This window comes from Apteryx rowi, unplaced genomic scaffold (assembly GCF_003343035.1).
Source record: "Apteryx rowi isolate R43461 unplaced genomic scaffold, aptRow1 scaffold_141, whole genome shotgun sequence".
Lineage (NCBI taxonomy): Eukaryota > Metazoa > Chordata > Aves > Apterygiformes > Apterygidae > Apteryx > Apteryx rowi.
This window is the reverse complement of record NW_020447653.1, coordinates 297424-322904: the sequence shown is the minus strand read 5'-3', so window position 1 is coordinate 322904 and position 25481 is coordinate 297424. Positions and strand designations below refer to the sequence as shown.

General features: G+C 55.5%; 2 protein-coding genes across 15 annotated transcripts in view; one reads left to right on the top strand and one right to left on the bottom strand.

The window, feature by feature from the left end:
• Window positions 1-15752, top strand: part of CEP164 (centrosomal protein 164) — a 56921-nt gene extending 41169 nt beyond the window's left edge. For 7 of the 14 annotated variants that reach the window (XM_026058012.1, XM_026058010.1, XM_026058009.1 and 4 more), the window contains 4 exons: window positions 86-208; window positions 1141-7801; window positions 8740-8791; window positions 10572-12558. In XM_026058012.1, the coding sequence (XP_025913797.1) occupies window positions 86-208; window positions 1141-1240 (223 nt within the window). In that variant the 3' untranslated portion in view covers window positions 1241-7801; window positions 8740-8791; window positions 10572-12558. Of the gene's footprint in view, window positions 1-11; window positions 281-1140; window positions 7802-8739; window positions 8792-10571; window positions 12559-12788; window positions 13129-13576; window positions 13739-14724; window positions 15040-15662 lie in introns of those variants that run through there. The other 7 variants (XM_026058004.1, XM_026058001.1, XM_026058003.1 and 4 more) reach the window with 7 other exon arrangements.
• Window positions 15667-25481, bottom strand: part of DSCAML1 (DS cell adhesion molecule like 1) — a 108980-nt gene continuing 99165 nt past the window's right edge. Inside the window, exons 21-33 of the mRNA XM_026057893.1 lie at window positions 24284-24437; window positions 23853-23970; window positions 23584-23747; window positions 23288-23386; window positions 21353-21541; window positions 20693-20980; window positions 20436-20591; window positions 20262-20292; window positions 19813-19931; window positions 19176-19328; window positions 18641-18835; window positions 17273-17584; window positions 15667-16118 (exon numbers count right to left, since the gene is read on the bottom strand). Of these exons, the coding sequence (XP_025913678.1) occupies window positions 15667-16118; window positions 17273-17584; window positions 18641-18835; window positions 19176-19328; window positions 19813-19931; window positions 20262-20292; window positions 20436-20591; window positions 20693-20980; window positions 21353-21541; window positions 23288-23386; window positions 23584-23747; window positions 23853-23970; window positions 24284-24437 (2430 nt within the window). The remainder of the gene's footprint in view (window positions 16119-17272; window positions 17585-18640; window positions 18836-19175; window positions 19329-19812; window positions 19932-20261; window positions 20293-20435; window positions 20592-20692; window positions 20981-21352; window positions 21542-23287; window positions 23387-23583; window positions 23748-23852; window positions 23971-24283; window positions 24438-25481) is intronic.

Sequence of the window (25481 nt, the reverse complement as noted above, 5' to 3'; positions counted from 1 at the left end):
TTCTTTCTCAGCTCTAGGATCATTTCTTCCTAGACCTCTTTTTCCCACTTGCTCTCCCTCTCTCTCTCCCTCCCTCTCACAACAGTGAGCAAATCCGCCTGTTCCAGCACTCCCAGTTCCGGGGCTCTGAGTCAAAAAAGATGAGTATTCAAGGAATGATTGAGACCAACAAGAAATGGCTAGAAGACTTCGATAGGGATTCAGAAGTGTATCCTTTGCCTGGATCTGGTCTTTAATTGCACTCCAACTTTCTGCAGCAGGTGGGAAGAGGCAGCAGGAGGTGAGTGAATCAGGAGCAGAAAAGCATTCAACAGCAATTTTGAAGCCCTAGCCTCTATTTTACTGTCCAATTCTGCAGAAGAACACATTGTTCAGCAGTTAAGACATGAGTGAGCTGTTTTTTTCTTCTGAGCTGTATTTGACTCAGAAGATCTCTTCTGCCCTTTCTCCAGTTGTGCTGGGGTGCTCTGGAGTGCTGCTGCTCTGCTGTGATACACAGCACTTGGAGCTGGGAATGTGAGAGGTTACAAAAATAGCCAAAGAGAGTGCACAGTGGAGGAGGAGGCAGGGAAGCAGGGACCTAGCCTTGCAGGCCTGGTTTTGGTCCCTCTAATACAACCCATTAGCGGTTTTGCTGTGGGTGGGAGCCCTGTCTTTGCGTGGTGAGAGCGTCCGAAGTGAGGCTCCCCGGGAGTTGCGTGGACCTGGCATGTGGGATGGCCACGTGGCTGTGCAGGGAGGGCCCCGGGCTCCCTGGTGGAGCTGTCCTGTCCAGCTCAGTTTTGAATTAAATGGAGACAAGACACTGGAATGAAACCTCTCAGTGCTATTCACAGAGATGTTTCCAGGTTTGTGTTGTAACAACATTATGCTGAGGCTGTAAGTATCGCCTTTGCAGTGTGCACTGATATTAGCAGCAAATCCCTCGGTCCCTCTGATAGYGCAAGCTGTCCTGAGCACAGTGCTCCTTTGAGTCCCGTAATCCCCCTTTAATTCCATTTGACTTGGATGCAGCAGGCTAAATACAACACGTGTGTGCGAGGCTGGTTCCTGCCCCTCAGTACCTGTCCTGTCTCCTGGCTGCGCTCATGCATGCTAATCCCTCGTGTAAGCCATGCTTTTCCTTCACCCAGCTGCCAGGCCTCTCTTCCCAGGTGCACAGAAGCCCCCTGCCAGCAGCCCCAGCCTACTTCAGCTAGGACTGGATGAAAACAAACAAATTAAAGTGTACCATTACTAAAAGGTGGGACCTGGTGTTTTCAGCCTTYGGCTGTGGGTGCAGTGCCTAGAGAGATGGTGGCTAGGGCCCGTGTGGTCTCCCTAGTGATACGTTGTGTTTCGGTGATGCCCAGCCATCTCCGTTCTGCCTCTGTGCTATGCCCTTGAAATAAAGTCTCTTAGCAAGAGAGCAGAGGAAGGAGGAAGTGAACTTCCCAGGTGGATTCTTCTAATCCTGTAAAGTGTCCAAATATACTTTATAGACTGTTTAATCCAGTGGTGAAATATCAGGGCTTCAATAAATCAACAGTTCTCTCATTAGTATTCTAGCGATCGTGAGACAGAGCTGTGAATCATGGACGACTTTGAGTAACTGGTCAAGGGGGAGGACRTGAATCCAGCTGAGACTTTGCTAGAGGAAATGTATCGGGAAAGGTGCCCACACTGAGGCCGACAAATGCTTCATGGCAGGTGAGCAGAGTCATCTGGCCTCTGTAGCACGTGGGAAAGCAGGGGAGAACGAGCAGCAAAATGGCTGTAGAATCTGGGGATTTCTAGTGGAAAGTGCTTACCGGGTTGTGTGCTCTGAGCTTGGGTTTTGTGAGGCTGATTGGTTGCTAACATGCAGACGACATGCAGAATGGCAGATTCTGACTTTCTGGGAAATGTTCCTTTTTGTTGATGTGGAAGCAATAGAAGCGAAGCCAAGGGTGGCTTTCCTGGCAGATGTTCTGGGAAAGGCCACCCTGCTTCCCCCTCCTGCAGCGGCGCCGGCCAGAACTGCGCAGCGCAGCTCTGCTGGGAGCTCCTCTAGTTCGTTGCAAACGTGCTGATGCAGGGCAGCGAGGGCTAGGGAGCACGGGGCAGTTTCTGCTGGCGCAGCCACTGTGCAGAAGCTCAGCCTAGTGTGAATGTCGAGAGGAGATGAAGCCCCACCTGGGTCCTTTCATAGCCTGGGGACGGGTCCAGAGCTCGGCTCCGCGGCTGGGGTGTCCTCCCACGCAGGAATGTGGCCGTGCGGCTCCTGGGGTGCTTCTGCCGGGCCCTGGGAGAGCAGGGCTCACGAGACRGTGAAGCTGGGGCTCTGCGGGGCTAGGAGCAAGGCTGCGGCATTGAGATCAGCTGCTCTCAGACCTCAGCCGTGGGAGGGTGGCTCGCTGCTTTGCTCACCGGGCAGCTGCGGTTGTGTTGCACTGGAGAGGTTTTATCCAGAAGGTTTGGCATCACCCTGCTGGGATGCACGATGTGGGGAGGAAGGCAGATGATGCTGCACTAACCAGTGGGGGGAAGGTGGACTAGGCTCTCGTACGGCTGAGTGGAAAATGTGGTATTTGGTTGTGATGTTGGACTTTCCTCTGAGCTGGCTTTAAATATTTTACACTTTAAAACATGCCGTACTATTTGCCATTTTGTCTGATTAAAAAGTCTGCATTTCAAGGGATTTTGTCTGTGAGAACTCATCTTCAAAGCCATTCTCTCTAGAGAGGGCTGCTGCAGGGAGGATGGTGTAGTTGCTGCTCTGRACCCTTTAGTGTTTGGGTGTTTCTCGGTGTGGCTAGTGGTGCTGCACAGCAGAGCGAAGCAGAACTCTCCCTCCTGCTTTGCTTCCGGGTGTTGTGTGCTGGCACGACACCGCAGCAGTCCATGCTGCGAGCGTGGCCGGGCACTGTTTACATGCAAATAGCAATATATTTTTGATGAACATTTTAAAAATCTCAAGAAGAGTGTCTGTATTTACATTTTTTACTGACCTTTTTTAGAACTTTTAAAATTACTTGGCCAGCCTTTGTCCTTGGGCAGCTTGGTCATCCGGTCGGGTCCACGTTCATGGGTCTGACCGCAGGGCTTGCTCAGCGCGCGCAGGGCAGGCCTTCTCCAGGCACTGCCAGTAGTGAACATCATGCCGATGTCCTTGCTGAGGAAATCCGGTTAGCTCTTATCGGCACTGGCCGAACGGGGAGACCTCGGGTGACCACAGGAATGGCAGCTGGCCAGAGGAATCCCTTCATAGGAAGGGGTGCATAAAATACAGATTTCCTTTCTACTCTCAGATTACAGCAATCCCTGTCTGTAGGGATTTTGCTTCTGGTTTCCCTGCTAGTAGCGGGACCCACGGCAGGCCTTCCAGGCAGTTATTTTTGTAAGAAGCCTGCTGTTCTGGCTTTCTGTAACGCGGGGAGGTTGTCAGTCAGTTGGACACTGTACCCAGAGCCATGTGGCTGAGTCCAGTCTGTGTGTTCTGAAAAGCATATATGAGTAGTGTGGAGAAATGCCTGTTTTCTTAGCAATACTGTTTTGAAATGTGTTTATTTTCCCCTTAAAGTTTGTGATACCGGTTGTATCCTGTTTTGTATGCAAATTAAATCAACCTGGGTATGTTTTGTGTGATGGTGATGTTTGTAGCTTTATTTTTTCTTGACAAGATGTTTTCTTTCCTAGTTTTGTAGCCCTAGCCTTCAACTCACCTTTCACATCTTCCCCTTGCTGGTCTCCAGGCTGCTGGATGCTTTCTCTTGTCAAGGTCGTCTCTGGCAATTTCCAAGACCGCTTCCGCTCGCTGTGGCTTTATTACCATTATCCTATTAACCATCCGGCTAGGGGAGCAAATGCGGGGCAGAGAGAAAGCTAAAAAACAGAACTACAAAAGCCATTCTTCGTGGGGCTTTCAGCCAGCAGGACAGCTTTTCATGGGCTTGTATCCTGCCCTTTTCAGAAAACTGTCATCCGGGCTCATTACAATGGTTGTCTCGGTCTGGAGCTTTGTGTCAAGGTTGTAAGGCAGGCTGTGTGCTGGAGCTGCGCTCTCGCTCTCCTGGGTGCTCCTCGACTCTGCCCTAGCTGGGTGCGGAGCTGTCCCCGGGAAGATGAGGCTGCATCGCGCTCGCGCGGATCCGGGCCTCGCTCTGGAACTGCTCTCCGGCAACTTGGGATGTATTAAAATTGGTAAACTCCGCAGATTGGCTGTCGCTGCTGATTTCTGCACTTATTTCAGAGCAGCCGTGAATTCTCCCCCAAGTGGTGTTTTAGGTACTGCTGTCGCTGCAGTGTGCTTGCCCGAGTCCTGCTGGTTGGATTGATGAATAACGCTCTCACCGTAAATCAGGCAGGATTGGTGAGGTGCTTTTCTCTCCCCATGGCTTGTTCCTTTTTCCTTCTTATCTCCTTCCAGCAGCCCCGTGACACCCGTAGCCAGCCCTTCCCAGCTGTGCATGCTTGCCCCTTTGTGATTTTCCTTTCAAGGCAGTCTTTCATTAAAGACTCAGCTTGTCCTCTGTCTCAAAGCACTGCAGCAAAGGCTGCCTCTGTCCAAGTGGGGCATTCACAGCGTGTGTCCTGGCTGGGGACTCTCCAGTGCTGAGAGACTGCGGATGTGTAACACAGACATCACAGAAGGGATGGGGAGAGGGGAGGTTCGACACCTGCCCTTGTATTCCCAGCTCTGCTGCTTCCGCTTGGTGCACTGTCAGCTGGAAATGGCTAGCATGGATTGGGGATGTGGGGACCCTGGGTGGTCATAGCATGGTTTGAGCTGCTGGTGCAACAGAGAAAGGACAAAAAGGCAAATGTGGTCCCAGGATGCACGAGGCACACGGAAACATGCAGGGGCTGGGATGATATTGTACACAGTTGTGGTCTGTCTGTGGAGGGAGGGCTGGAAAGGAAGGAGTGTACATGCTGGGAAGGGAGGAGAGCTGTTGAAGCTGAAGGACAGATTTGGCACAGGAACAGCAAAACGTGCATCAGCTGGCCATGCAGAAATGGAGGCTGATAGATGCGTGTCCTTAAAAACAAGACACGGACGGCCCCCTGACCCTGAATTACCCCAGTTCTTGCTGTGCTCGATCTGCACGTGTGTGTCTGTGCCCGCTGGAGAGCTGCAATAASAGCTACTGGGGCAGGACTCTGACAGCARCACGCATTGCCCAGGTGAGCGCTTTTGAGGGCAGGTGGTTCTTGATGTAGCTCCCATTGACCTACAGGCATTGTGCAGCATTGGCTCTGGAGTTCTGTCTGCTCTGAAAATGCCCTTTCCTGGCCCATTTTTCCCTCTTCCCCACTGTATGGGAGGAGAGCGATGCTCTGTCACATCCTATTGCTGCTCCTGGCCTGCTGACGGCTTGCCTTGTCCAAGGATGTTGGTGCTGCCTGGCCCCAGGTAACCCAAAAGCTGTTTGGTGGAGACTCTGGGCTGTGCTGTGCCTTGCTCTGTTGAGGGCTCCCTTTCCCTGACAGTTGCTAATTAAATTTGAAAAATCAATTAGAAGTCTGATTAAGTATAAATGACGAAGTGTACGCAGGGGCTTGCCCACTGCMTCATGGACCGAGCGCTGGAAGAGCTGAACCCAACACTTCCAGCCCTGGACTTTGGCATGTCGTTGAGTCCCTCATTTCAGTTTGTCCCCTACCCTGCTGCTGAGGCAGCTGCTGTGCAAAGAGCATGGGACAACTCTGAGGAATCCAAAGTCATATCTGAACTGTGGGTGCCTTCTGGGTGCTGGAGGCTTTGCTTTAATCCTGCTGGGAAGCAGTCCCAAGCGGAAGAGGTTTGCTCTGTGTCATTTCTCAGCTCCCTTAGAGCTGGGCCTGAGGTGTGTGGGGTGCATGCATGCATGTGTGCATATGTGTGCGCTTGCCTGCATAGGTACGCAGGAAGCAAGAGGATTTGCTTTTCCTGGAATGCCGATATCTTATATGTTGGAGAAATTCAGCAATTAGAAGAGCAAAAGGACAGTGCACAGTTACTCTGCCAGAATGAACGTGAGCCGTAAGCTCATTAAGGGACTTGGAGGCTGCCTGCTGGAGAAGGGGTCATTTCAGTCACTGGCTATTCAGAGACCACTGTGCCTCGCTCCGAGTGTTGATTTCCCAGAACGACAGCAGCCCCTCGGATGCTCCAGCCATGCTGGCAACCCTGATGACAGCACTGTTTTTCGTGGTGAGAGCAGTTGGACAGGTRAGTCTGGGTTGGCCTGGCAGCAGGTAGGTTTTAATGCTTTTGGTCTTATTTCTAGAAGGTGTATTACATTAGTTAGTTAGGAGTGTGTGAGGTTATTGTCTTATTACAGAGGCTAGTGAGCAGTGGGGAATCTGGACTTGGCTGTTCCTGTGGCCTCAGGCTCCAGCCCCGGCCACTGCATGCTGGCAGCAGCAGCCAGCGTAGCTGTGGCTGGAGGTAGCGGTGTCACAAGCTGCTGATTCTGTGCCCCTGCAGTGGCTGTGCAAGCCAGTGGCTCCGTTACCCCCAGCAAGTTGTCCACGGTGCTGGCTTAAGAGCTTGTATAAGTTTTTGTCATCTTAGCAAAGYGGGTTGATAGACAGCTTTGCCGAGTGCAGCTCTCTGTTGTGCCCATGCAAGTGCAGATAGCTGGGCTTCCCCGGCTGGTGAACTGGTGCTGCAAAGGTGCAGATGGGGGAGGTAGGGAAGCTCTCTGCTTTCTAGGGCTGTCTGGTGTCATGGTCTCAAACCTGTGCTCACCTGCTTGTGGCCAAGTCTCATGGTTACCTTTGGGGAGTGGAAAGAAAGTGCAAATGGGTTTCTCATCCATTCCTGGTCTGCTAGCCCACGTGTGAGCTGTGTCACTGCCAGCCTGGCTGACTCTTTAAGGACAGGCAGTCGTTCTTGGCTCCACTGACCACGCTTCAGGCTTTCRTAGATCCTTCCCCAGGGCCAATGCCGGCGGGTCCCTAGGAGCTTTGCAGCGATGCCTGTGTTGGTCCCTCCATGCKAGCATGCATGCAGGGGGAAAGGGACAGCCCCAGTGCCGTGGTGTAAGCCTGCTGGCAGAGCTCTGAGCCCTGCCTCACCTGCCCTCTGCAGTTCCCAGGCCCCAGAAACCCCTCTGGGCAGCGAGAGGAGGCCGAGGTCTCTATGCTTTCCTTAGTGTGCGTGCCTTCAGTGACTCCCTAAACCAGGCAACCCTGGGCAGGAAGACTGGGCCTTGTACTAAACATGGTGCCACATGGCCTCAGCCTTATCCATGAGCTCTGCAGCCCTGCTGCCTTGCCAGTTTGCTTAGTTCTGGTTCTTGTCTCATAAGAGCTCAGCAGCAAAACCTGCTACTGCTGCATCTTTCCTTCCTGATCTGCTGCTGGTGACTGTAAGCACCTCTGGCAAGCGAGTAAGCATGATGTCAGAGCAGAAAGTTATGCTGTCAGTGGGAGGAGGAATAGTGTGGCAGTGAGCGCGCCCCTGGGCCATGGGGTCTCCGACTGACTGTGCCCCCGCTCTGCAGCACCTGGGCCAAGGCACTTGCTGTTTTTTTGAGGCATGAGCCCCTGGGGCAGCTGTGAGAACATGCAGCAAGAATCATGCATCAGTCCAGTGCCAGGAAGGCAAGCTGGGCACCACCACAGTTAGCAAGGCACCTTGGAGGTGCGATCACTGGTGGTGATGGGTATGGAGGAGCAGCTCTTTCTGCCACTCCTCCTCTCCCCTCCCTCTCACCTGCTGCAATCCTTTCCCCACATCCAGCTCGGGACCAGCCTCTTCCATGAAGAGCCCCTGCCATATCTCGTGTATCAGCCCCTGCCCTGGCAGATCCAGTACGTGACACAGAGTCGCCGCACCAGCCGGGACAGTGAGGTGAGTGCTGGTCTCTGTCTCCTTGCATGCGGTCAGCCAAGGCAAGCGATCGGGAGAGGGGTTGTTTGCTGGCCCTCCCAGAACGTGTTTGAAATTTCATTGCCAGCTTTGCCAGAGTGACCCCTTGGCAATTCCTAGCCTCTGCCTCCCTGGTGAGACCTGGTGGACGCAAAGTGGCCTCTGCAGATGGAGAGCAATCCCACTGGGATCTGTTAGTGGCAGGGGAGCTCTCGACCAACGCTGGTGCAAAGCAGCAGTTGTCAGTAGGTGCTTGGCATGCCTCGGGACTGCTGCGAGGGCAGTGCCTGGTGCAGAGTTCAGCCAGAAAGAGCAGCACGTGTGTGTTAACCCAGCAGTCTGCTCAGAACAGAAGATTTGGGCAATGGGGAGAGGTTCCCCCCCCACTTTAAAAGACAGAGAATGGAGTAATTCCAGGAGGCAGGGTGGGTTGGAAAGTATAGAAGTGTATTTGTAGAGGAATTCAAGTTGCTTTCTTGTAGGGATGAAAATATTCCCTAGCAAATGTGACATCCCAGGTGCTGCAGCGGCAGGTGGCAGGGGCTGGAGTTTAGGAAACAAACCCRGCAAGTCTGATTTGAAATGCAGATGTAGCGAGGCTAGACTGTGCCAGTGCAACATCCTAAGATGTTACCACTAAATCTCACCAGATCCCATTTTTGATACAAAGCTCTTTTCTCTGCTCCTCCTTGGAGGAGTTCTCACAAATGCAAATTAATTAATCAGAGCTCTGTAGTGCTCTTTAAGGGAACAACAGTAAGTATTTTCAAGTTTCCCAAAGGGAATGGGTAGCAGAAAGCTCAGTGAAGCTAGCCTTGTCCCTTTCAGTGCTCCCCAGCTGGCCTGAAAGGGCCTGTTCTCACTGCCTCTGCCTGGAGTTATCACTAACTCTGTTGTACTTTTGATCTCTACCTTCCTAGAAAGGCAGAAGCTCTCAACACAACAGCATCTACTCGATCCCCGGACAGACAGGTGAGTGTTGGGCAGGCAGGGAGCCAGTCCTGATCTCAGTAGTGGGGGAAACCCGTGGCTGTGACTGTGGGATGCAACAGAAGAGCAGGCACTGCTGTAGCTACCATTACTGGGGGTGAGCCCTTCCCGGCCTCTTTCTCCTCCCAGGAAATCCGTCCCTGTGAAGCATCATTAAGGGGTATATTGGAGGCAGCTCTGGAGGAGGGAAGCCCTCTCAGATACTGCCCTTTCTAGAAAGGCAGGACCTCTCAACACAACAAAGCAGCCCAGCTGAATYGCATGGGTCTGACTGTCCCCTGGGGATGGGCCCCTTCCTCTCCTTGGCCTGGCAAAACCACCTTGAGTTTGTCCCCCTTTTTCCTCCTCCTTGCTCTTGTTCCTAAGACTCTGCCACCTCTAATGAAGTCAAGGGCTCAGCAAATAGGATTTGTCCACTTCTATTCTCAGTGCAGCTCGGCTGGTAATCGGATAAAAGCAGGTACCGCGATGCTCCGGCAGCACTGGGCTGGGCCGGCTGCTGCAGGCAGCCGCTGACGGTGGTGCTGCTTCCTGTGATAAACCTCTGAACTGTTATTTTGGGGGCTGGGCTGGTGCCCCTGGCCCTTCTCTGGGGAAACTGCATTGCGGGGTAGTGGCCGGGGCAGTGTCCCTGCAGGACTCCCCAGGGAGAGCAGGGACGCGCACACTTTTGGGACTGCTGCTCCCTGTCCAGTACCATGGGCTCCTGGCCTGGATCTGGGAYACCCCCTTGAAACCGGTGGTGCGTTTTGTGCCTCCAAGGGCAGCACAGCTATGCTGCGGTGACCCAGGCTGTCAGCCCTAAGTGTTCCCGCCCCAGGGATGCGACCCCCCTCCCCAGTTAATCGCGAGGTCAGGCCACGCTGGCTGCTGCCCTGGGGGAGGTTTCACTGCTCCGTCAGTAGGTCAACGGCTCTACAGCTTTCCAGGCTGACACTGGCACTCGTGCGTTGCTACAGCAGYGTGGCGTTATGGATGGCTCTGTCGCTGCCGAGCCCTGCCGAGCTCCTCCACCAGGTGCATTTCTCACAGAGCTGTCAGCAGCCCACACAGCTGGGGGCTTGTTCCTGGAAACAGAGAGCAGTAAATGCCCCCAGTGGCTCCCCAGCCTCTGGCGTTTGATTTTTGCAGTGAGCAGGATTTACAGCCAACAATGTATCTTGTTAAGCAGGGCAGGAGGGAGCTGATTCCCAACACGGACTTTTTTTTATGTATCTTTTTACTTTGCAATTTCTTTTAGGATGTGAATAAAAATGGGTTCAGGTGACATTGGTGAGTTTATACAGCAGCATCTGGCACCAGGATTTCTGATCACTGCTCGGGGGGTGCTTAGCAGTGACACACTCACTTAAAAGAGCACTGCTGAGTGGCTTTGATTCAGTTCCTGTTGAATTTCACAATACTTCCCTCATGCCACATTAAGCATGGGGTGGGGAGGGCTCCCATTTATCAGCGTGAGAGCTTTATTGCTGTACAGTGCTGGTCTTTTTTTTTTTTTTTTCCTAATCTTATTTGTGTGTGTGAAAGTAAGTGAGTATCATAATTGGTGATTAAGCATGGGGAAGCTGAGGTCTTTGGGGAGTAAAGCTGTGTAAATAGAGGGCTTAGTGCTGCTAGAGAGGTTGGCTTTTCTCTCCCTTCTGTCTCTGTTCCCTGTTCCACCGCCCTKTGCCCCGTAGATGCCCCTTCGAGCTGGTGGAGTGGTGGTTTCAGGGCCACCAGAACTGCCCGTGCTCACAGTGATGTTCGGTYGTTGTCCTAGGCAATGAGACCCCCGAAGTCAGCAGCGAGAGCAAGTTCTTCTGCGACCCTTCTGAGCAGGCGGCYGTCACCATCCAGACTCGCTTCAGGAAATATCAGCAGCACAAGAAGGAGAAGGAGTAGACGTGCCGGCCGCCCCACACCGTCCCTCCTTCCATCTGTTCTGTACCCCAGAGAGACTTGAGGCCGTGGTGGCTGTGACCCTGCTCCCTCATACGTAGCTGTTGGTGTGTGCGCAGCTGTAGATACCCTCTTGGTGTTTGCATTGGCAGCTGGTCGGAGCGAAGTCTCTTTCCTGGTGAGTCCTCCCCCAGGTGGCATTGACTGGTGGGCCAGGATGCAACCAGTGAGGGAGTGTGTGAGGGGACCTCAGTGCCCAGGTTGGCGTTTCCAAGCCTTTCCTTGGTGGCAGCCCCCACGGCTGTGGGGTGGCAGGCCCTCGGGGCAGCTACAAGCAGGAGCAGTGCTGGGGGCCTTGCTGAGCTGGCTGTCCTCGCAGCTGTGTCCTCGGAGCAGGGCCCAGCACAGCTGAGAGCTGTTAGGGCGGCCAGCTGCCTGGGGCCTCGCTCTGCCCAGCAACAGCCTTCTCTGTGCCTCCGTCTGCACTTTTGCTTCTGGAGCCAGGGTGAAACACTCTCCTTTCTTCTCCTGCTCCGGGCGGCTGCATCAGGGAGCTTTTGAACGTGCTGTCTGCCAGCTGTCCAGGAAGGGGATGTCACCGGCTGTATGCTGCAGGCAGCAACGGGAGCAGGAGCTGTGCCGGGAGCTGAGCGTGARCCGATCTTGCTTTTCTTGGGGAGTGCTGGGTGCCTGCCCTGTTTTCGCAGGGATACAGGTTGGARTTTCTGTCTCCTGTTGGTGCTGAGGCTGAACCTGCTCTGTACTGAGCTAGGCTCTTCTGCTAATTCTGGCATTTGGGTTAGGTGCCCATTATCAGCAAGCCACCCTGCCCTGGTCTGCTGGTGCAGGAGATCTCGGAGCACAAGCTGAATGAGATGAGAGCAGGCAGAGACCAGCTCCAGGTCTGGCAGGGACAGGACCCCAAGGTTATCTTGGTTTCTATCACCCCTTTTTGAGCGCTGGCTTTTGGAGGGTGCAGAGTTGTTGCACTAGCAGGAATGTGGAAGCACAGCGGAGCCAGAGGAGATTTGCTGCAAGCAGGGTCGGGACGGCAGGGCTGTCTGCTCACCAGTGTTCGAGYGGTTGGTGAGGAGATCCTGTGTGCYGTGATGTGGCGGGTGTCTGGTGGCACGGGGCATGCAAGGGAGGAGGCAGGCTGCCCTTTCTGTCCTCTCCAGCCACAAATGTCCTCAGTCTGTCTCACGTGGGCTCCGTTCCCAGCTGCCCGGACAGCTTGTAAGGGAGGTGTTTGGTCTCTGGGCTTCTTTTTGTGCTTAGTTACTGCCTGGTAGTTGTGGTCTGCATCCGCAGTGCTGCTTGCGGCCCTTCTCTCAAGGCACAGGGTGAGTGCAGAGCTTGCTTTGGTTTGGTGCGTCTCTCTGGAGCGGGGCGAGCTGCCGGCTGCAGCGCAGGCAGGGCTCAGGCCTGAACTGGCCAAAGCCACTAGGTATGTGTGGTTTGTAAGGTGGGGATTTGGCTGGAGTGCTGCGCAGGGAGTTGTTAGTAAAACAGACCTAAAACCAAACCAGCTCTTTTGATTTCTTGGTATTTTTTTCCTGTTTCCTGTTGAAGGCAGAGTTTGGCTAGTGTGGCTTGAATTGTCCACCCTCCATCAACAGCCTGGTTTGTAATTGTACGTAGGATCTTTTGGGGAGAGCCTGCACCCATGAAAAAGGGGCAGCGGGTTCGCGGGAGGAACGGGAATGCTGGTGTCCTGTTGTTGTCCAGTGCTGGGAATTCAGACTGTATTAATGAACTGTACAATGCCACAGTTTGTAACTGCTGGGGACGGTAAGGTGGAGACTTCTTGCTATGATGTAGAAGGAAATCTGTGCTAGCCAACTTTAATAAAGACATGTTAATCTGTTCTTCCTTTTATCTTGCTAATCCACTTACTTACTCTCACAGCCAAGAATACGCTTGCCTTTTCTTGCCTCTTCCATTCAAACTCTGGGATTGACATTTCAGAGGTGCTGCATGGTTGCAGAGTCGTAACACTGCTTTGAGATGGGGGTGGGTGCTTGGCTCTGTACTTAAATTTGTGCTGTGAAAAGGTTTTGAACTTGAACATGTACTGAACTGCTTTTGCAAACCGTAGGAACATTTTAGAGATGCTAGTTTGCTTGTCAGCGCTTCCCGCTGGTCTCAGGGAGAGACAGGAGGGACAACAGCTGGTTTCACCGGGTCAAAGGCAAACACTAACCGGTGTAAGACAGAGCCAACTACAGGACATGTTGTCGGGGCAGTGACATGCTGCTGTTGCTGCGTGGACCCGCGGGCTCCCTGGAGTAGGTCTGAGAGGGACATCAGGTCCATGAACACGCTGCAGCAGCCTGCCAGGAGGGTTTGGAGTGTTTCTGCAGCCACAAGATTTCTAGGAGGCCGCTGATCAAAGAAAAGGCTGTGCGTCACTGCTGACCAGAGCTGTCCTGCTGCAGGTGAGCGAGCGCGAGGTCCCTTGGTGTGGTTATGAGTGGCCATGTCCCATGGGCATGGTAAGTCGGCCCCCAGAGTCCCCCCCCGGCCACCCATGCGCCTTAGTATTGTCCCTTGATGACTTACTTACCTAAGAGCAAGCCAGACAATCTGTCTGTGGTCCTAAAAGACCCTGTCAGAGCTGCTTAGCATGATCTTTGGCATTAAAGTGCCTTGGTTATGTTCTGTGTACAAATGCTGTACAAAATCCAGGTGCTCATTGCATGCTAAATTGGAAAATCACCATGGCTTTATTGCCTCCAAAAACCTGTTAAAATTGAATGCGTAAGAAAAGTCATGCATAGAAATAAATGTTATTCAGAACAGCTTTTGGAATTCATATTAAAAACAGCAATCCTAAATACTGCAGAAAAAAGCCTAATCCCATTTCATGCATGGATTTGGAGGCAGGCTGATTGATTGCTTCTGACGTGACATCTCAGCACAGCCAAATTGGCAACTCCAGATGCGGGGCAATAACCCGGAACCTCTTGGCAAATTCCTGGGACACCGCTGGACCTCCCTGAATGCAGGCRGCTCCGCGGCACTCCTTCTGAAATACAGCGTGTGCAGGTGAGTCCCCGGCTGTGGGCAGAGGCAGAGCAGCTCAAACACGAGGGTCAGGCAGAGCAAATGCAGTGTCTTGAACCAGACCATTTGGCCTTCCTGGCAGCCTTGCCGTGAGGTGTGCTCCTCCCTGCCCTGAATGCTCCTTTGCACAGGATGGCTCCAAGAGTTACCAAAGTAATCACCAAAACTGATAAAAATGAGCACAAGGAATTGTCGTAACAAACTACTCTTTGGGGTTCAGGAAATGAGCTAAGAGCTATCAGGCTATTGCTGAGGCATTTACAACTCCAGCAGCTTTAAGGAGTTATTTTACTTGGAAACAACCAAATGTCAAAGAAGGATTTGCTGACCAGTGCRACAGCACAAGTGGGTACTGGCACTGCAGGCTGGAAACTGAAATAGCAGGTAATGGCACCAGCTGTGTTTTTTTGCCCATGATTGATTTGTTTGTTCAGTTAAAAAAAAAAAGTGGTTAAAAAAAAACTATGCATGAATGTTACAATTGCTAATTTAACTCTTGAAAGAAGCACTGCTTTTATCACATCAGTTACAATCACTTGTTATATAGCATTAGCTTCCTTTAATACCTCTCCTAGATTTTTGTTTTAAGTAAAAGTTAAAATGGGAAGCTTATCTGTTTACCAGTGGGTACCAAGCATGGATTGGGAAATGGTGAACAGTTTGCCTTTTTGTTTCCTTATTTCCTCCAATTTACTAGCTAATATTTCACTTAGTTAGACCTTAAATAGCACCAGCACCTCCTCTGGAAGGTGATGTTCTAGCTTTTGTTCTAACTAACTAAAACAAACAACCGTGTCTAACAGCTGTTGCCATTTTTGTCTTGCCTGGGTAGCAGGGAAGGGGAAGGACGGTTGCCGGCACTGGGGGTACTGGGGATAGGTGCTGCCTGCCTTTAGCTGGGCTTGTTTTCATTAGCAGCTGTGCATGCAGGAAGGAGAAGGGTTTATAATGCATTTCTTTCTTTACAGATGATTAATTGCTGCAACTGGGGAGAAAAATATGAACCAAGGTGTGGCCATGTGCTGGACTTCACAGCCTGGTGGAGCTAGGCCATGATTCACTGCACTTTGCTAGAGTCACCGGACGTCACGCTGTGCTGTGCGTCACCGCACCCGAGGGGAACAGGGCTGAGCTTCACCACCGTGATCGGTGCTTCGCTGCTCGGCTGCAAGTCTTCGTGTGTGGCTGCGACCTGGGGCAGCTGTGCTGTGTTTTGCCTGCCTTCTCCCGGCTCTGCCTGCTTTGCTGTGCTGCGATTCATCGTGCTCTGAGAGAGCCGTGAGGTAAGTCGCCAGCTTGGCCAGCATCCCCGTGCCCATGGCACCTGCGGGGTGCTGCTGGAGCTGGCCTTCCCGAGCAGCAGCGCRCTGCGTGCCCGGACATGTGGCCTTGCCTCGGCACCCTGTGCCATCTCCTTTCCTTCCTCCCATGACATCCTCCCCTCATCCCCTGTACCAACTCTTGTTTTGTTCATTTAAGAAACACCCACATATAAACATAACCTTTATTGCACACAGCGCTGGTTTTTTTTTCATAGAAAAAGGTATTAACACATAAGCATTTGCAAATTGAAGCAACTCCTGTTGTTTTCAGAACAGTAAAATAGCATGCAATGTCTTCAAGACGTTCCTTTTTCAAAACCACCGACAATATCAGGGAAAAAAAAGTCGCTGAGTCTTTCCTTGTGCCCCTTTCAAAATGATGTGAAATATATATATATGTTTACATATATATTATATTTTTAAATCTGTAACATCAAATTCTTTGTGCCCTGGTTTCTTTTTCTGTTTGGAGAAGAAGAAAATAGTTTCATTTATACAAAAGAGTTCATTATGTACAAGAGTTTTTGTTATTTAAATATAAATAGCGCAGGAAACCAGCAGAGTTCATTGTGTTTGTTTTCTAGTTTCCTACACGAGAGTGTAGGATTTGGAATATGCTCCAGCCCCTTGTTTTTGAGACCTTCCTATACCGGACGTGCTCATTTCTAGTAGCGAGTCCCTCGAGCCTCCCATTTTGGTGTGCGTGGGCATGCGCGGCTCGGCGCTGGTGGCGGCAGCAGGCTCGGCGGTGGCGGCAGGGGCAGGAGCAGCGGCGGCAGCGGGCGCAGCGGCGGCGCTGGTTGAGCCTGGCATCGTGAGAGTCCTTTGAGGTAAAGTCGTTGTGGAGGAGGCCGGGGGAGGCAGCCCCAAGGGCTTGCTGCCTGGCTCTAGCGTCATGTGCCTCGCCTGCGTGTGGTAGGCCCTGGCGAGGTTTCGGATGGAGGCTTCCCGGGGCGGCACCACTGGACACGGGTCGTGGATGTCTGGCTTACGGAAGAAGGCTTCCGATTTCATGTACAGCGGGAGGTTGCAGTAGTCACCTGTGGGAGAAAGCAGAGCCAGGTGAGGTGTCGGCAATGCGCCAAGATTAGTAGGGAGCTGGTTGCTGGAAGCAAGGGCACGACCCCGTGCGGGTGGCAGAGCCGGCACGTGTTTTACCGCTGTTCTTCGCTGCCCTCCTCTCTACAAAGTGAAGTGAACTGCACTTGCAGCCCAGGGAACTTGCTCTGCCTTTGTTGCTTCCCTGGCAGGTCGGGAGAGGAGCGCTCCCTGCTCTTTGATACTYGTCTCTCTGAAGATGAATGAGACCTGACACTATGAAAGGGAAATACCTAGCATACGGCGTACGCGGCCACTCTGCCTGCCTGGTAATGGGGGAGACTATCTGCAAGGAAATCACGAACCAAGAGAAGAGTTATTTCCTAGCTCCATTACAGCCCCTCTGGGGTCATCCCTATGCGTTTTTAGTGGTGGCAGCTGTCTGAGACTGATCAGAGCCTTAAATATTGCTCCTTGGCAGGAACTTCAGTTTGGTGTCATCATCTGCAATAAAGGTACTGTAAATGGCCAGTCTGGTTATCACACTTCACACTTGCTGATGGATGCACCTTCCTGACATTTGGCTGCTCCAGCACAGAGCGAGGAGGGAGAGCTTGTAGCAGGAGAGGTCTGGTGCCCCCGAGGGTGGGTGGTGCCTCCAAAACAAGACATGTGCTTTCTAAGGCTGTGCAATGATGCTCATTTCACCAGATGCTGTTGCTAAGTCAACATCTCCCCTGCAGAGCCCTGGGCAGGACCAGCCCACATCCTTTGCACACTCACCTTATTGTACTTAAGGCTATCAAACATTTCTAACCAGGCTGAAAGGGAGCGAGAGGTTCAAGCATGGACTGAGCACAGGGTGCCTGAAGGCTTGGTTAACACAGCAGTATGGTGCTGGCTACCCTTAAATCACTGCTGTCCGTAAGAGGAACAGAGGGGTCTCTCTCTGCTCCAAGTGTGTATTACATGCGCCCAGGAACATAGAGAGGAATTTGTTTCCCAAGGGGAATCTATCTGTGGGACGGAGGAAAAGTAAGGACTACTTGGAGTGCTGGCTCCCCCTTGATATGCCCGATAGGGGGTTAGACATCACCTGCCCCTCCCAACTATATGGCTGGACGCCCCCAGTGCCAGGCCTTGCAGCCACACTTACTCTTGTTCGCTCTGTGCGGGATGGGCACGGCCACGTTCTTGCCTCGGTCGCTGTCCTGGGGCTTGGGCGGGGAGGCTGTGAAGCGGCAGATGCCGGGCTCGGAGGGGGTGCTCATGGATGTCATGCTGTCCGCGTTCTCGTTTGTTCCAGTGGTCATCTGGTCCGAAGAGCTGTCGGAGATGAAGCACTCGGTGATCTCGAACTTGGCGTGCTGAAGCTGCTCCTCCAGCTTGGCGTGTTCATAGGCTCGGGCCAGCTCCTCGTAGGTGGACGATGCGCTTTCTGTCGACACCATGCTGTTCCGCCCTTTGTCTGTGGAGGAAGGACAGGTCCAAACCTCAGAATTTTCCCTCACCTGGAAATGCTGCTTTTCACCTCGTTCTAGTGGTGAAAATGCCCAGGGTATCTCAGCTGGCATGCACACACCGCTGTGCCCCAAAACTGTGCACAGACCACCTGCTCAGACACCACCAGACCCCTGGAGCAACCCCCCAGGAGGAGGACCAGGAGCTCGCAGCAGGATCCCTGCATTTACCAGACTCTGCAGAGATGATAATAAGCCTATAGCCCAGGTAAATCAGCGTTGCCAACAGCAGTAATAGGCCTTAAGCTTTAAAAACAGTACTTAGCTGTACCAGGCCTCAGGCCTCGCCTGGTCTTGAACCCATTTTAACTTAATTTTAGCTGTAATTGCAAAAATGATGTAAGAACCTTTTGCTGCACCTGCAGCTTATTCCAGATCAGGTGGCTGCTGTTTGTCCTGTCTGTGCTGTAACAGCAAAATCGCCCAAAGGTCAGGTCCTGTGGGTTTGAGCTGGTTTTAGCTATATTACTACTTATAACTTGTTCTAGCTCAGTTTTTGCTTAGGCTTGTACAACAGAGGGGTTCTGCTCCCCAAAAGAAATCATACAATATACAGAGAAGAACTAACCAATGTGAATAATCATAATATGATAAATGATAACAATGATAAATATGATAACCTCACCACCACTGACTCACCATAAAGGTGCACGGGAAGGGTGAGAATTTGCACCAGAGGACAGAAACTTGTTTGTGTCTGTTGGCTTTACTGTATTATTAATAATCKTTTATAGAAATTGAATTACAAATGTTAACGCAACCACAAGAAGTGGTTGTTATATTTTGATGGGACTGTTAAAGCATTAAATATACTGACAGTGAACTCTAACTCTGGGATCCTTGTGTGTTCTTGTGGTTGCCCCAAATAAACTTGTGTACCTAACGCGGGCAGATCCCAGGTAGCGACAAGCTGCACAGCAAAGGCAGAACCGAGCACAGCAGGTGGGGCTGGCTGCAGCCCTGCTGTTYGGCCGTAACCCGCCTGCCGGGCGGCGCGGGCTTACCTGTGTCCTGGGAGAGGCTGGCGCTGTAGCTGTCGCTCTCCGTGACTGTGATCCCGTGCTGGGAGCCCACGGTCCTCCAGTCAGAGGTGAGGGTCCGCGCTGGCGTGGACGCCTGGCACTTGGTGAGGGTCCACTGGCTGGAGTACCTGTTGCGGGTGCTGTGCGCAGACTTCACGCTCTTCCTCGACACCGGGTCTATGGCACGGAGGGGCCAAGACAAAGTCAAACTGGTTAGGTCACCCTCCAGCACTGCTCCTCCTGCCTTACTGAGGGGGTGAGCTGTGCCAAACAGCTGCTTTTAACCACTCTCAGTGCCGGGGCGACAGGCTCTGCACCCTGGGCACCGCTGTGCCTCCGATGCCCATCAGTGAGGTGCAGCGCAGGGACAAACAGAGACCCCCTGGCCGCTGAGGACAGTCAGGCATGGCCGAGGGCAGCGCCCAGCAGGCACACCCGCCTTCTGCCCTTGTCTGCAGGGGGGCTGCTCGCTCCCGACAAACGTGCTCCGCAGCCCCACGCGCCCGCACTGACTTACTGGTGCCAGGGCGAATGTCCGACATGTCGATGAGGGGCCCCGTGTTCTGGATCAGAGCAGGGTGATGCAGCGAGACGCCCGTGCAGAAGCTCTGGGGGTTCACGGCCTGGCTAAACTCCGTGTCCGTCACTGGGATCGTAGCTTTATCATCCCCTGGGGAGAGAGGTTGGCACTTAGACCTCTTAGACCCAGGGCTTTGCTGTAGGTACCCGCTAGCCCTTGCTTAGCTCACCAAAGGGGTTCCCCACCACCCCGGCATCCCCACTGCAGGGAACCCCCCAATGCTGCTCTGAGGCACAACTGGGCTGGAGGTTTACCTGGTGGCTCACAGGGCATGGCAGCACTGTGAAAATAAATAACCCCAAAGTGGCAAATTTAGAGCCCCTCCAGCCTGTGCTGCAGGCCTTGCCCAGCAAAGAGCGGAGGGCTGTTACCACGATGGCCAGCACTGATGCAAGGAGAGCAAGTCCCCCGGCCAGGCCCAGGGGCCCTGCTCTGCCCAGGTGGGAGGAGGGGAACACCCTGGGGACACCACAGCCCATGTCTATCTCCTGGGGAGGCTCCCAGCCACATCCCTTCCCTGGCCTGGTACTGCTGTGCCCAGGGTTGGGGTGCCGCAGGGAGGCGTTGTGCTTACCCAGCTGTTTGATGCCCTCCTTGTCCTCGATGAGGAGCTGCACGCGAGGGATGTCGATGTGCAGTCGGGGGCCCTGCGGGGGGCCCTTCACCGGGGTGTCGAAGCTTCGGTTATTCTTGCTGCAAGGTAAGAGAGGACACAGACCCTGCGATAGCTGCACAAGCCCCTGCTGGCAGCCAGCCCCGCAGACCAGGCCACCCAGCTCCGGCAGGGTCTGGCCTCCGCTCTTTCCCAGACACGCTCCTGCGGGAGCACGGGTGCTGGACCGGCCTCCCGCCACCCTTGGGCACGCAGAGCTGCCCAAAAGTGCCCCGCTCCAGGTCGCACTGCTGCAGGGAGGCTGCTGCACCACTTGCTTCACCTCCCCCAGGTGGGGCTGGCACCGGGGCTAAGAGCAGCCCCTCAGGGCCAAGCCCAGCTATCACCAAGGGGCTGCAGCTGGGACCCACCTGATCAGCATCTCCGCCAAGCTCTTGGCATCTGCACAAAAGAGAGAAAAAGGAGGGACACGTTTTGAGAGGGAGATTTAGGGCACAAAGAGGCTGCAGCGAGCTGGGCAGCGGTGYGCTCTGCGGGCCAGTCCCCGGCGTGGGGCTGCCCCGAGCCCAGCACCAGCGGCTCACCTCGCAGCCTCTTCAGCCGCTTCTCCTTCCTCTTCTTGCGGATGATGAAGAGCAGGGCCACGCCAAGGGTGGCCAGGATCACGGGGCAGGCGATGGTGAAGAGCTTCTTCACGTCGTCGCCCTCCCCCTGGGCGGACTTGATAGGTGGGATGGTGCCTAGGGCAGAGCGCGGGCGGGCGGGCGGTCAGCCCCTCGGCGGCACCGCGCAGCAGCAGCACGCCCGCCCCGTCCCCCCCCGCTCCAGCGCCCGCACTCACTGCCGTCGTAGTCCAGCGTGGCGAACTGCGCCGTCTCGTTGCCGCAGCCGGCGCTGTTGCAGGCCTTCATGCGGAGCTCGTACCACGTGGCCTCGCGCAGCTCCGTCAGGAAGACCTCGCTGGAGCTGTTGGTCCGGAGGCTCTGCCATACCCAGTTGCCCTTGGGCCGGTACTCCAGGACGATGGCGGTGATGGGGCAGCCCCCGCTGCTCCAGCCCTGCAGGTTCAGCCTCGCGTGCGTCGAGTTGATGTGGGTGAAGAGGTGCTGGTCCTTGCTGAAGGAGGGCTCTACGGGAGAGGAGCAGCTGGCACCAGCAGCACTCGCTGGCACCGCTGTGCGAGCCGGCCCCTCTGCAGCCCGGCACAGCCTGCCCGCGGCAGCGTTGCAGCCGGGCGCTAGACCCTGCTGCGGGGGTTTCCAGCCGAGGCACGCTCGGCACCCGAGCTGCCTCCCCGGGGCCGCGATGCTGTGATATATGCCTGCGCAGTGAGGAGCTATAAGTAATGTTTCTGGTTGCAGCCACTCGCTATGGCTCCCTGGCTGAGGATGGCAGAGGGCAGCGGCRTTTATTTGCCATCAGCCCCAGCCGGCAGTAAATCCCAGCGCCCAGCCCCGCGTGCAGCAGCCCGGCCCCCGAACAGGCCGGCGGGGGGGCTCACCTCTGCCGTGGGTCTTGGCCTCGATGATCTCGCTGATGCGGCCAGCCCCCACGCTGTTTTTGGCTGCCAGCTTCACCTTGTACCACGTGCCGCACTTGAGGCTGTCCAGCTTGAAGGAGCGCTCGGAGGAGCTGATGAACACGTCCTTCCACTCCTCGCTGTTGTCCACGGAGTACTGCAGCACGAAGCCTGCGGTGGGAGAGCGGCGGGATCGCGGTGGCCGCGTGGGGCCGGAGAAGGGGTTAATGCTGCCACGTGCCCCCTCCCTCGCCCCCACCAGGGGAAGGAGCCCTGATTTCCAAGTCAAATGCACCCTGGTGCCTATTAAACGCAAATTCCTGCCTAATTGCATGCATATGAATGGGGATGCAAGGAGCCCTCTATTCTTAGATTATTAAAACAGGGCTGGTGCAGAGGACGCAGGGTGACCCCCGGCTCCAGGCTTGCCCTCCTTGGGGCGCAGACCAGCCACCGGGAGCTCGCGGGGGCCGCTGGCGGGCGCACACCTTGCCTGCCACCCGATCCTTGATCCTGGTTCTTGCCTCGGCACGGGGGGGAGTTTRGAAGGTGATTGATTGGTACGAGGCTATAAAGGGAAAGCCAGAATTAACCGGCTCCCTTGGGAAGCTGCTAGGAAGTTGCTTCTGTCATTGCACGCCGCCTCCTTTTGCATGATTAAGAGTATTAGGAAGCACACCGTGTCCTAGATGAACAAACCTGTTACACTGCCATCAGCAACACGCCTCAAAATGGCTCGCGAGGCTTTCCGGGGAGGGGTGCGCGCACACGTGCCGAGGCTCGGACGAGGTGGCTGCGATGCCAAGTGCCTCCCCGCGCGAGCAGCATCGGTAGCATGTGCCCAACGCAGAGCACCGCCGGGGCGCCGGGCAGCGGCAGGCCGGGCAAGGCGAGCGGCCAGCGCAAGGCAGCTGCCTCCCGCCTGCGGGAGCGACACCGCCATGCCTTTAAGCACGTGCGCAACGGGAACCGCCCCGCTGCTGTGGGAACCACAACTTTGACTGTTTTGACCTTTTTGCCTATGCAAAAATTCTCAACTTTAACATTGCATTGACAGACGCAGCTATTTTTGCATTTTCTTTTGCCAGTTCTCAGACAGAAATAGCAGGCCAGCAGCGGCTTTCTCCCCTCGCACACGCACCATGAGCCGAAGGAAGCACCATGCACCGCGTCGCAAGGCACTTACAGGAGCGCTCCGGGTGCTGGAGCGACGCGGCTGCCGGCAGCGGTGCCGAACTGCCCGTGCAAAGGGCAGCGCCAGGGCGAGAGGGGCTGCGTCCCCCTGCCAGCCCCGCGCCCAGGCACCCCCGCAGCACCCCGCACCCCTGGCGCCTGCCGCCAGTTATTTAATTTATTTTGTAGGTGCTGCATGTTTTTAATATTTCTAATCCAATTATAACCAAATTTATCAACAGAGTCCGTTGGAGTGAAAGGCTGCTGGCTGGGGAGATTTGCTTGTAATTACTTTCATGCTTTTAATTAATTGTAAGCGAGGTCTCCTTCCCCTCTCGCCACTCCCCGCTCCGAGTGCAGCTGTTCCCACGTCTGATTCATTAGATGAATCAGAGCAGAAAGGAGGCTCCGGAAAGCCAGGAGGGTCCTGGCGCCCTCGAGGACCTGCTGGAGATGGGAGGTGCCGGGGACAAATCCTTCTCTGCCAGGTTCAGAGCTCCACCGGCACCAGGAGACGCGGCGCGGCCACCGGCACACGAGTGATTAACGATGCGCCCTTCGTTAGCTACTCCAATCGCTGCATCTCGCCAAAAACACCTTACAAGCCGCCTCGCTCGGGTCTGCCGCCCTCCTACGAGCCCCGAAGCACCAACCGGACTCGGGGCCGTTCCCGAAGCCTTTCAGAGATGGGGAAATGGAGACTAAGGTGCCTGCAGGGGCGCGCGCCCACGGAGGCGGCCTTACCTCGGATGGAGCTGCCGCCGTTGTCCCCGGGAATCCAGGCCAGCGTGATGGACGAGGCCGAGGTCTTGGACACCGTCAGCCGGGGCTGGTCCGGGGGCACTGGGAAAGAGCGCGGAGCCCGTGAGCCCCTTCCAGGCGGGAGCTGCTGCCCCTCAAAGGGGGCTGCCGGAGATGCCAGCCCCGGGAGCCCCTTGCCCGGGCTGCGGCTGCAAACGCCCCGGCAGCACAGCGGGGTCGGACGGGCGGCAGCGCAGGCTCGCYGTGCCGCGTGCGGAGAGCCCGCCGGCGGCCCTCACCTTGCACCAGCAGGTTGATGATGATGGTGTCGAAGCCCCAGGTGTTGGTGGCGGTGCAGGTGTAGTAGCCGGAGTCCTCGGCTTTCACCGAGCGCAGCACCAGCGTGCCGTTGGCCTGGATCAGGCGATGCCCATCCGCTGTCACAGGGATGGCAGTGTCCTCGCTGCCGGGAGAGCGGAGGCCCGGGGCGCATCAGCCGTGTGCGAGGCAGCGCGCGTCCCCCCACAGCGGCCCCGTCCCTGTCCCCGGGGGGGCCAGCGCTCCTTACCTGTCCTTCGTCCACTTGATGGCAGGCACCGGCTCCCCGACCGAGTTGCAGGGCAGCCTCACGTCCTTCATCCACGGCGTGGTGACGGTGCCRCCGAAGGAGATGATCTTGGCTGGGGCTTTGCAGGGAGGAGGAGGAGGAGGAGGAAGTCAGCCTAGCGGAGGGGCTGTGTGCGCACAGAGCCCCCAGCGTGCCCCTCCTGCGCCCCGAGCACGCTTCGTCCCTGCAGCAAGCTGACCCGGGGCAGCCAAAGCAACGCGAGGGGCAGCAAAACCTGCGCACAGCAGGAGCAGCTGGGGCTCCCGCACTGGGACGCAGCTGAGCGCCCACCCCGCTCCGGGCATCACACTCGGCAGAGCCGCAGGCGGGAGCGGGATGCAGCTCCTCRCCCGCCCCGTCCCCGCGGCCCCTCCGCGAGCCCCCCGCCGTACCTTTCCCGGCGGGCTCGATGGTGACCTTCTCGCTGATGTTGCCGCGGCCGGCGGAGGTGACGGCGGCCACCCACAGCATGTACTGCTGCCCGCGGGTCAGGTGGGCGATGCGGTAGAAGAGCTGGTCGGGGCTGGTCTCGTACTCGCTGGGAGCCTGCGCGGGGGAGGCCGGCGCCGGTCAGCCCCCGGCACGCGTGCACCCGCGTGTCCCCCGCCTGCCCGTGCACGCTCAGGCCGTTTCCCGTCCTCGCTGCAAAGTGCCCGTCGGCCCTGCTCCGTGCAAGAGTGGGTGAGCGCCCTAACCCTAACCTCCTCCAGCTGCTGGGGTTTGCTCGGCTCCTGCTCCCGCCAGCTAACCCAGCTCCGCTCGGCRTCTCTCAATGCCCCTGGAAACCGGCGGGTGTCGTAATTTCTCCAGGGAGACYGGGCCTGAGCCGGAGGAACAGATGGCTGCGCCGGCGTGATTTGTTCCGGGGGAATCGCGCTTCCCGTGCCGGCCGCGCTGCCACGGGAGCCGCGGCACCGTCCCCGTTGCCCGGCCACGAGCCGTCCCTGCTCGACGGGGCCAAACCTCCCCTGCCCAAACCGCGTCCCCCGGGGAAGGAGCCGCTCTAGCCCCGCTCGGCGGAGACGAGGGCGACCCAGCGGCACAGGACAGCCCGCGCTCCGGGCGCCGCTGCCCGCGGCTGCCCCGCCATCCCCCGCTGCCGGCCGCGGGAACGCGAGCGTTCGTTAGGGCTCTGCTCCGTGGGACGGACGCGTTACGTGTGCGTGCGAACATGCCACTGCGCACAGGTATCCGCACGGCCATCGTCTTTGAACGCGCACCCCTGCGGGGCCCGCGGGTGGGAACGTACCCCACAAGCACACACCTATATGAATATTGCATAGTATACATAATTTTTTTTTTTTAAACCAAATGACAGTTTTGACAAGATGCCAAGAAAACAATATCAGATCCCAGCGGTTTTACCAGTTGCTTTGATGAAAAGATTATGTTGCCCTGGAAACCAGAGGCTCAGATAGTGAAATGAGTTTGAGAGGGAGCTTTCGATAAGCGCTAGTCTGCAGGCCTCCCATCAGCCTCTCCCTCGCGAAGGAGGGACAGGACCAGGCTTAATTTCTATTTTACTTCGGGTCAGCTGCCGGTAAGGAAAACATCCTGCACTTTCCCTGTTCCGGAAGGCAATAAATAGCC